The sequence below is a fragment of the Xenopus laevis genome, chromosome 4L (genome assembly GCF_017654675.1).
Source record: "Xenopus laevis strain J_2021 chromosome 4L, Xenopus_laevis_v10.1, whole genome shotgun sequence".
Lineage (NCBI taxonomy): Eukaryota > Metazoa > Chordata > Amphibia > Anura > Pipidae > Xenopus > Xenopus laevis.
In genome coordinates this window covers 13,464,589-13,475,293 of record NC_054377.1, presented here as the reverse complement: position 1 = coordinate 13,475,293, position 10,705 = coordinate 13,464,589, and the positions used below count along the sequence as shown (strand labels likewise).

General features: G+C 40.0%; 1 protein-coding gene across 1 annotated transcript in view; it reads right to left on the bottom strand.

The window, feature by feature from the left end:
* Positions 1-2,275: 2,275 nt before the first annotated feature.
* The window catches only part of slc13a4l.L (solute carrier family 13 member 4 like L homeolog), a 34,107-nt gene continuing 25,677 nt past the window's right edge, over positions 2,276-10,705 (bottom strand). Inside the window, exons 11-16 of the mRNA XM_018257447.2 lie at positions 10,272-10,373; positions 7,324-7,424; positions 6,474-6,601; positions 5,859-6,020; positions 4,769-4,906; positions 2,276-2,657 (exon numbers count right to left, since the gene is read on the bottom strand). Of these exons, the coding sequence (XP_018112936.1) occupies positions 2,514-2,657; positions 4,769-4,906; positions 5,859-6,020; positions 6,474-6,601; positions 7,324-7,424; positions 10,272-10,373 (775 nt within the window). The 3' untranslated portion in view covers positions 2,276-2,513. The remainder of the gene's footprint in view (positions 2,658-4,768; positions 4,907-5,858; positions 6,021-6,473; positions 6,602-7,323; positions 7,425-10,271; positions 10,374-10,705) is intronic.

The window sequence follows — 10,705 nt, the reverse complement described above, 5'->3', positions numbered from 1 at the left end:
ATACCCCCCAAACAATGTAGGACTCTATAAAAAGATATTGCATAAAATAGCTCATATGTAAAACTCTGTAAATACACCATTCTCATAATAATATACTTTTTTGCTAGCATGTGCCATTGAATAATACTAAATAGAAAATTGCCATTTTAAAAAAATAATGGCCGCCCCCTGTAATCCTACGATTCACGGTGCACACAAACAAACAAAGCATACATGTTAGGTCACATGAGCCAATTAACAGGAGTTTCTTCCTGTTACAGTTAGAGCTGCAGTATTTCTGGTCAGGTGATCTCTGAGGCAGCACAGAGACCATCACAAAATGGTGGTTCAAGGCAAGAGATGTAAAATGGCAAGATTTATTTAAATATATATACCAGTTTAGTAAGTTTCATTAATAAGCCACTCAATTTTATATAAACTATTTGTTTTTTAAGTGTTCATTTTGGCGGTATAGTTTTCCTTTAAAGGAGAACTATACCCCCACAATGAATGCTTGAGCAACAAATAGTTTATATCAAATTAAGTGGCATATTAAAGAATCTTGTCATACCGATATATATATTTAAGTAAATATTGTCCTTTTACATCTCTTGCCTTAAACCACCATTTTGTGATGGTCTGTGTGCTGCCTCAGAGATCACCTGACCAGAAATACTACAACTCACTGTAACAGGAAGAAACTCCTGTTAATTGGCTCATGTGACCTAACATGTATGGTTTGTTTGGTGTGTTTGTGTGCACCGTGAATCATATGATCCCAGGGGGCTGTCCTTATTTTTGAAAATGGCAGTTTTCTATTTATGATTACCCAATGGCACATACTAATAAAAAAGTATATTATTATGAAAATGGTTTATTTACATGAAGCAGAGTTTTACATATGAGCTGTTTTAAGCAATATATCCTACATTGTTTCAGGGGTATAGTTTTCCTTTAAACACATTGGGGGGCCCTGCACAGGACCCCATCACTGGTTCTTCCCTTATCTCCAGGCCCAATGTATAGTGGTGCAACCACCAAGGTTTGGCTGCTACCATCCAATCAGGGCCTCCAATGCTTGATAAAGGCCCCAGAAGGGCCCAAATGCTGCCTTGCTCAGTATGTATTTGGCTGAATAAACACTTTTTTGGTAACAGCACTGGATTATTTTTGGTGCTGTTTACAGACCCCTAGGGTTCTTCCAATATTGGCACCTGACAGCTTTCCAGGTGAACTGACGGTGGTTTGAGCTCCCCTTCTATAATGTAGAGTCTTTACTGCTGTCATTTCTGACTAAAGGTGGCCATACACGGGCCGATAAAAGCTGCCGACAGACCGTGTCGGCAGTTTATTGGCCCGTGTATGGGGCCCCCCCGACGGGCTTCACCGATCGAGATCTGGCCGAAAGTCGGATGGGACAGATCGCGGCCGCATCTATTCGTTGATGCGGTCCCGCGATCCGACTGCCCGTTTGGGCATCGTTAGGATCCAATCATTGGGCCCTAGGGCCCACGATTGGATCAGCCCGATATTGCCCACCTCAAGGTGGACGTATCGGAGGGAGATCTGCTCGTTTGGCGACATAGCCAAACGAGCGGATCTTTCCATGTATGGCCACCTTAAGAAAGGAGGACACTAAACAAGGTTGGGCTGAGCCAGTGGGGAAAAAGCCCAGTGGAGCCAGGCCCACACCCCAATCTGATCCAGAACATAAAAGTGCTAAAAAAAACCCCAAAAAAACTTGTTTTACTTCCCTGCCCCTAATTTACATATGCAAATTAGGATTTGAATTTGGTTCAGCCAGGCACAAGGATTTGGCCAAATTCTAAATCCTGCTGAAAAAGATAGAATCTTGGCCAAATCCCTAACAGAATCCTGGATCCGGTGCATAGGATAGGGTCTTTACACTAAATATTGGGAGTTGTTTAATTAATTGTGAGTAAGGTGCAATGCATATCTCGAGGTGGCGTACCTATTAGGGATGTACCGAATTCGGGATTCTGCCTTTTTCAGCAGGATTCGGATTTGGCCGAATCCTTCAGCCCGGCCGAACCAAATCCTAATTTGTATATACAAATTAGGGGCAGGGAGGGAAATCGTATGACTTTTTGTCACAAAACAAGGATGTATAAAAATTTTCTCCTTCCCACACCTGGTTCAGAATTTTTTTTGCGAAGGATTCGGCGGAACCCAAAATAGTGGATTTGGTGCATCCCTAGTACCTATACAGAGATGGCTGCCATGTCCAACTGTAGGAAATCTAGGGGTGGGCATGTGTTACTTGCCTGCTTTCTGGAAGCACCAAAGTCAGTTTTTTTTTTGTTTTTTTTTGAAGCAGTAAGAAATGCTCTCGTTCCTACTGGCAAAAAAAGGGTTACATTTGCGAGAGTGCTCTATAAACGTGAATGAAGGAGTGAGGGAAAAAAAAGATGCCCGTGTCCAAAACCACTAGATGCCCATTTTACTCTGTCCTCCGAACCAAGAATGCCATCGCTCCCTGTAAAAGACTGGATTTTAGAAAAAGCTGATGTCCATTATGGAGCTGCTAGTGATGTCAAGTTTCTATGGGAGGCCCATTCCGGGAAGCTGTTCAGATCGAACATCGGGATTCCCCAAACGTAAAGCCCGAACCACAATGCCAACATGCTGATCACGTTGGTCCCCAGTCCGGCTTTTATCTGTAGTAGGGAAAAGACAGAGGAACATTAGCAAAGCCTGAGCGTTTACTAAACACTAACAACTATTATCCACTCGTGCAGGTCAAATCAGGCGGATAATGGAGTGTCACCTTAGGTGCCCACTGGAAGCCATGTTGTGGCAACTACTTTTTGCTGAGGTGCTAAAATGAACTGCTGATTGGAAGATTCCATAGACACTATTTATTGGGACTTGATCCAGGGACATGTCCGATTTTGGAGTCAGGAAGGATTTTTTTCCCCCTCTGAGGCAAATTGGAGAGGCTTCAAATGGGGTTTTTCGCCTTTCTCTGGATCACCTGGCAGTTAGGCAGGTTATATATTTAAAAGGCTGAACTTGATGGACGCGTGTCTTTTTTCAACCTAACTTACTATGTTACTATGAAATGTCAGGACCTATTTTGGAACTCAGTCTGGACCTATAGCCAGAGCTGGATATCAGACAGGGAACTGCCATCGGGGGAATGGGGGAGGGGCCCCTACATACAAGACTATCATCTGCAGCCTGCAGGGAGTGAGAGGATCATGGGAGTGTTCTGTGAGCATTGCGGCAGAATAAAGGTTTGGCAGGAATACGATTTAGCTGCACCTTTTTTTGCCATTTGGGCCCCATTCTATTTATTTCAAAGGAGTCCCCGCCCAGACTGGCTAATAATCCAGGCCCTCTGGGGACCCCATAATTTCTAAAGCAGCTCTGAGTGTAGGATAATCTGCAGTCAGAAACACTAAGGGGCAGATTGATCAAAGGTCGAAGTGAAAATTCGAATTTAAAAAATTCGAATTTCGAGCTAATTTTTGTGTCCTTCGACTAGGGAATAATCCAAATTTGATTTGAATTCGCCATCTAAAACCTGCCGAATTGCTGTTTTAGCCTATGGGGGACCTCCTAGAACAGTGATCCCCAACCAGTAGCCCGTGAGCAACATGTTGCTCTCCAACCCCTTGGATGTTGCTCCCAGTGGCCTTAAAGCAGGAGCTTATTTTTGAATTCCAGGCTTGGAGGCAAGTTTTGGTAGTATAAATACCAGATGTACTGCCAAACAGAGCACCTGGCAGTACTTTGGAAAAAAAAATCGAATCGAATGTGCCATTACTTCGATTTGTATGATTCGAATTCGATCGAAAAAAAAAAAAAAATTTATAAAAAATTTAATAAATTTCGGTTGGTCTTTTTGAATTTCAAAGTTTTTCATATTCGAAATTCGACACTTGATAAATCTGCCCCTAAGCTTTCCAGTGACATCACAGGGAGCAGCATATTGGCACCTAAGCATATTGGCCAACTAGACCCAAGGGATTTTATTTTAAGAGTCCTACTGTGCTGCCCTCAGCTCCCTCATCTGCTCCCACTCCTACTCCGTTACCACACAAACAATAGACCATGAGGTTATGTTAGCGTTCACAGGATGACAAGAGCATACAAATACACAGTAATGTAGTAAGTTAGGTAGAAACAAGACTCGCATCCATCACGTTTAACCTCTTAAAGGAACAGTTCAGTGTAAAAATAAACCTGGGTAAATAGGCTGTGCAAAATAAAAAATGTATCTAATATAGTTAGTTAGCCAAAAATGTAAAGTATAAAGGCTGGAGTGACTGGATGTGTAACATAATAGCCAGAACACTACTTCCTGCTTTGCAGCTCTCTAACTCTGAGTTAGTCAGCGACTAGAAGTAGGGGCCACATGGGACATAACTGTTCAGTAAGTTTGCAATTGATTCTCAGCATTCAACTCCGATTCAAAAGCAACAGTTATGACCCATGTGCCCCCCCTCAATTCTCTGATTGGTTACTGCCTGGTAACCAATCAGTGGAAACCAAGAGAGCTGAAAAGCAGGAAGTAGTGTTCTGGCTATTATGTTACACATCCAGTCACTCCAGCCTTTATACATTACATTTTTGCATAACCAACTATATTAGATACATTTTTTATTTGGCACAGCCTATCTATTTACCCAGTTTTTATTTTTATACTGAACATTTCTTTTAAATGTCACAATCATCTACTGAGGAATAATCACTGAAGAGAACTACATATTTAATACTCTAATGTGTTACATGTAATTCATGGGGTTTTCTCCGCTCTGTTTACCATGTCGGGCACGGTCAGATGTCCATAGGAAAACACGATGGCATTCGGGGGATTGGCCACCGGCAAGAGAAAAGCACATGAGGCACTTATTGTTGCTGGGATGATGACGAAGAGTGGGTTTATTCCTATTCCTTCAGCCTGTAGCACAAAGCAAGGAGTTAACGTATTAATAGTCACACTGGCAGATATAACAACAACAACTGGGATAGGTCACCTTTAATATAAATCAATGGAGGGCACTCTATTGATTTATATATCCCTTATAATACATGAGTGATACTCAGAGTTCCCTGTATAACTCAGCCTGCAGCCTGTGCCTTTATATGGTCACAGAACCCCTCGGTGACTTCTAATATCCTTATCATTCACTATCCACTTCACTTGGTGAGGCTACAATTTTATTGCTAGTTTTCTTATTCATCTTCCAGCCTCTCATTCACACCCCTGCCCGACTACTAGGGTAAATTGGACCCTAGCAACTAGGGATGCACTATTCGGGATTCGGCCAAATCCCCCATGAACGATTCTGCCAAATACATAAGCAAATTAGGGACGGGAAGGGAACAATTGGAAAAAAACATTTTTTACTTCCTTGTTTTGTGACCAAAAGACACGCGATTTCCCTTCCTGCTCTTAATTTGCATATGCAAATTCGGATTCGGTTCAGTGACGCACGTGGATTTGGCCAAATTTGAATCCTGCTGAAAAAGGCCGAATCCCGAACTGAATCCTGGATTCGGTGCATCCCTACTAGCAACCAGACAGCAGCTTTAATTCCAACTGGAGTGCTGCCAAACCAAAGCTAAGTAATGCAAAAACCATCAAAATAAAAAATGAAGACCAATTGCGAATAGTCTCAGAATATCAGTTTGTACAGGTAAAGCATGTCAGGGGGCTCCTCCAATGAAAAGCCCCACTGCAAATTCAGCGCTAACCCACAATAATTTTTGGCAATGCTGACCCATAGTGTGTGTGAATATTATAGGGACCTCTGGAGCAGCAACTCATGGGAATGATGTATAATCTCTATACAGTGCTGTTGAGTATGGTGGTGCAATATAAATAAAGGATAAGAATATTAGAAACTTACCAGTGAAGAAAGGATGGGTTGGAATATAGTAATCGTAGCGGGGTTGCTTGCAACTTCCGTCACAGTGGTCACAATCAGACACACAATAAATACAATGATCCAAATTGGCAGACTACTGAGAGGTACCATCCTGTGCCCCACCCAGGTAGAAAGTCCTGACACCTGTAATGGAAAATAAAGTTACAGAGAATATAGCACCTTACTAAAGGCAGAGACTGCATGATGTTATTGACTTCCTTTATTCTAATTGTATTGCTAATGAATATTAGAGGCACCGTTTCCGTATATATTAATCCGAAGGGACAATTCCCACGCTGCTTCCTCCCTCAAAAAAAAAAAAAATAATAATTTCAATATATATATATATATATATATATATATATATATATATATATATATATATATATATATATATATATATATATATATATATATATATATATATTTAGCTATATATAATCATTCATATATGTATCCATCTATATATCTAGCTAGCTATATATATTCAATATATATAAATAAATGATGATGATATTCATCCATCTATATATATTCTTTCATCTATATATATTTATCCATCTATTTGTTACAAATTACTTTTGAGATTTTACTTACTTCGCACCCCTTGGCAAGGGCAAAGCCCCCTCCAACCAAGATTACAATATGCCAGGGTATACAGTCTTCAAATTCCTTCCACGTTATCATAGGAGTAGATTCTGCCACTTGGGGAGTTCTGGATTTCTCTAAATAATAAATAAACGACAAAAATGAATTCTGCAACCTCTGCAAAAATGTCTGTATAGGTGCGTTTATTTTACTCGTATGGACCAATGACAATGCTATCTGGCTCTTCATGCACTACAATTTGAGCGGGGAGCAATCTATATTCCAGACCTCCTGTTACTTCCTCTCTGTGGTTTAACCAACTAACACCCGAACATAAAATAAACATGGCCATCAGCCTTAGAAGCTTTACATATTTCCCTACCTTTCAGTAGCCAATAACAGCACAAGAGACGTCTGCACCAGTGATTAAGCCACCCACCAGTGTGACTACACGGAGAAAGGGGAGTCCCATGATTCCAAAGTGGTTGGAACATAATACATTATCCCTTATAATACATAAGTTATACTCAGAGTTCCCTGTATAACTCATCCTGCAGCCTTGTGCCTTTATATGGTCACAGAACAACCCCTCAGTGACTTCTAATATCCTTATCATTTACAGTAGGGGGTACATTATCCCTTATAATACATGAGTGATACTCAGAGTTCCCTGTATAACTCAGCCTGCAGCCTTGTGCCTTTATATGGTCAAAGAACCCCTCCAAAAGCCTTATAGCAGGGAATCTGCTGCAGCTTGATATTTTCCTTGCAACAGTGATGCTACCATTTGTTTCCACCAGTTCTCCAGCAAGTACAAGGGTAAAACATTTAGAAATCATCACGTACTTTAGCAACATACCTTTAGATCTACAGCACAACCAGCCGGGCTTCCTTCCGGGAATAATAAATAATAGAAATCCAAAGAGAATGGCTGAGGTAGCATCGGATTTGTAGCCTTTCCTGTTAAAAACCACCCCCACAAGTGTTACTTCGGAAACAATTACTTATAAAAATATCTATTTCTTACACAGCCATGGTTATGTCAGATAGAATACAGAACCTTGGTGCATAAATATAATAACTACTTCAACAAATAAGTATGGTGGTAAATATAGATATACAGAGGTCTTCATAAATGGTTGAATGTGCCCCCAGAGCAAAAGTAGGAGAGATGGAGGAAGTATACAGACAACCAGCAGGGGGCAGTACACAATATTCAAAGGACATAGGGAAGGAGTAGTGGAGTCACATAGGTTATTATCTCTTGGCCTTATACAACCATAGTAGGCCCCTTTGAGGCCATAGAGAAGTGAGCCACCAATCAAAATGCAGAGTACCATAGCCCTTAGGGTGGGGTTATCTATACAGTCCAAGACGGGTAAAAAAAAAAAATTCAATTATGCAGTTATTTGAAATTACGATTTTATATGAGGCAGATTATTTCACAGCATTAAAGAATCATAAAGACCCACCCTAACTGCATGGGAACTCGAAAGGTCAAGAGCATCAGCATTAGGGAAAAGGGAGGAAAGATAAGCTCTAATAATGAAAATAACCAAGTATAATCATACAGGTATGGGACCGGTTATTCAGAAAGCTTGGGACCTGGGTTTATCAGTTATTTGGATCTCCGTACATTAATGGGGGAATGTAATAAAAGTCGCAAGGAGCAAAACAATTAGCACAAATAAGTATAAAAAGTCTCATTTCGCAATGTAATACTTCCTTAAACGGTTATTGCATTTCAAATTCTAATTGCGCATTGCGAATTATTAATTGCGGATTTCAAATTTTAATTGCCCACTTTTAAGAAACGCTTGAAGTCGTAATCTGTTGGAGCAAACGTAACTTTATCAGTGAGAAGTTTCATTACATTCACTATAAAATTCTGGCGTTCACTATAAAATTCACAAACCTTCTTCCGCTGTCGGAAGTGGTCGCTAAACAGTTTCCGGGTTCGCAAAAACCATATTAAATTTGTGCAAAGGAAAATTTGTTCGCACAAAGGCATAACTTTTAGCATTGCAAATATTTTTCCATTACCGACTTTTATAACATTCCCCCATAAGTCTGCTAAAAACTAGGGATGCACTGGATCCAGGATTCGGTTCGGGATTCGGCGTTTTTCAGCAGGATTTGGATTCGGCCGAATCCTTCTGCCTGGCTAAACTGAATCCTAATTTGCATATGCTAATTAGGGGTGGGAAGGGGAAAACATTTTTTACTTCCTTGTTTTGTGAAAAAAAAGTCACATAATTTCCCTCCCCAATCTAATTTGCATATGCAAATTAGGATTCAGTTCGGTATTCGGCCGAATCTTTTGCAAAAGATTTTGGGGTCCGGCCGAATCCACAATAGTGGCTTCCAATAAGGATTAATTGTATCTTAGTTGGGATCGAGTACAAGCTACTGTTTTATTATTACACAGAAAAAGGAAATTATTTTGATTATTTCATTAAAATGGAGTCTATGGGACATGGCCTTCCTATAATTTGGACCTTACTGTAGAGCAGGTTTCTGGAAACGGATCCCATACCTGTACCATGAGATACGGTAAAACCATAGTATACCTGTAGCTCTTTAATAAAGAAAAAAAAAAAAATATGGACAAAAAAAAAAAAAAAGTCTGATCTAGAATATATAGCAGAGAGCAGGCAGGGTAATGCACAGCAGAGCATGAATACTGTACATACATATTTGAAGGGTGGTTTGCCTTTAAGTTAATTTTTAGTGTTATAGAATAGCCAATTCTATGCAACTTTTCAGTTGGTCTTCATTTTCTCTTTCTTATAGTTTGAGTACTGAGTATTTGCCAACTTCTTGTGACTCTTTCCAGCTTTCAAATGTGGGTCACTGACCCCATCTAAAAAAAACAAATGCTCTGTAAGGCTACAAATGTATTGTTATTGTTACTTTTTATTACTCATCTTTCTATTCAGGCCTCTCCTATTCATATTCCAGTCTCTTATTCAAATCAATGCATGGTTGCTAGGGGAATTTGGAGGGATGCACCGAATCCACTATTTTACAATTACGATTCGGTATTCAGCTGAATCTTTCACAAAGGATTCTGGATTCAGCCGAATACCGAACTGAATCTGAACCATAATTTGCTTATGTAAATTAGGGGGGGAAATGGGGAAAGAGAACCACGCGCAGCACATGGTTAAAAAATGTTTTACTCCCTTATTTATATGATGAAAAGTCACATGATTCAGTTTTGGTTCGGCCAGGCGCTTGGATTCGGCCGAACCCTAACCCTGCTGAAAAAGGCTGAATCCCGAACCAATTCCTGGATTGAGTGCATCCCTAGTAATTTGTACCCTAGCAACCAGATTACTGAAATTTAGGGATGCACAGAATTCGGTTTGGTATTTGGCCATTTTTAGCAGGATCCGAGTGCCTGGCCAAACTGAATCCTTAAAATCATGTGACTTTTTGTCACAAAACAAGGAAGAAATTATTTTTTTTGCTGTGCCCCTTGCTAATTTGCATATGCAAATTAGGATTCGGATTTGGTTACTTATTGGCGCGAATCTTTAACAAAGGATTCAGGGTTTGGCGAATCCAAAATAGTGGATTCGGTGCATCCCTACTGAAATTGCAAACTGAAGAGTTGCTAAATAAAAAACAATTGCAAATTGTCTCCGAATAATCGCTCTATACATCATATTAAAAGTTAATTTAAAGGCAAACAACCCCTTTAATATGTCAGTGTGAAATGTACAGAACTCAATAAAATAATGAGGACGAGAGCCTTTAAATTTAAAGATGTCAACTTCAACCACTGAACACACGTCAACTCACAGTCCAAACAGTGAATCCCAACCTGGGATAAATCCAGGGTCCCGCGTAAACCAAGACAGCGCCATCAGCAGGAAGATCACGAGCGTTACAACCTCCTGGTAGCTGCAGAGAAATAGGAACATGCTTTTTGTCAGAGCAGGGAACATACATACAGTGTAAACAATAAAAATGTGGGTTCATGATGGTACAGGTATGGAACCAGAAAGCTCGGGATCTGGGGGTTTTCCGGATAATGGGTCTTTCCTTAATTTGGATCTTCATGCCTTAAGTCTAGTAGACGATCATGTAAACATTAAGGGGTTATTTATCAAAATCCAGAATTTATCTCATTTTCTAAAATCTATTCTGACCAAATTCGCACTGGTTATTTTCCCTTATTTATCAATACATTACATTTTCCTGAAAAATTCCAGTGTGGGAAAAAATAGTGAAAA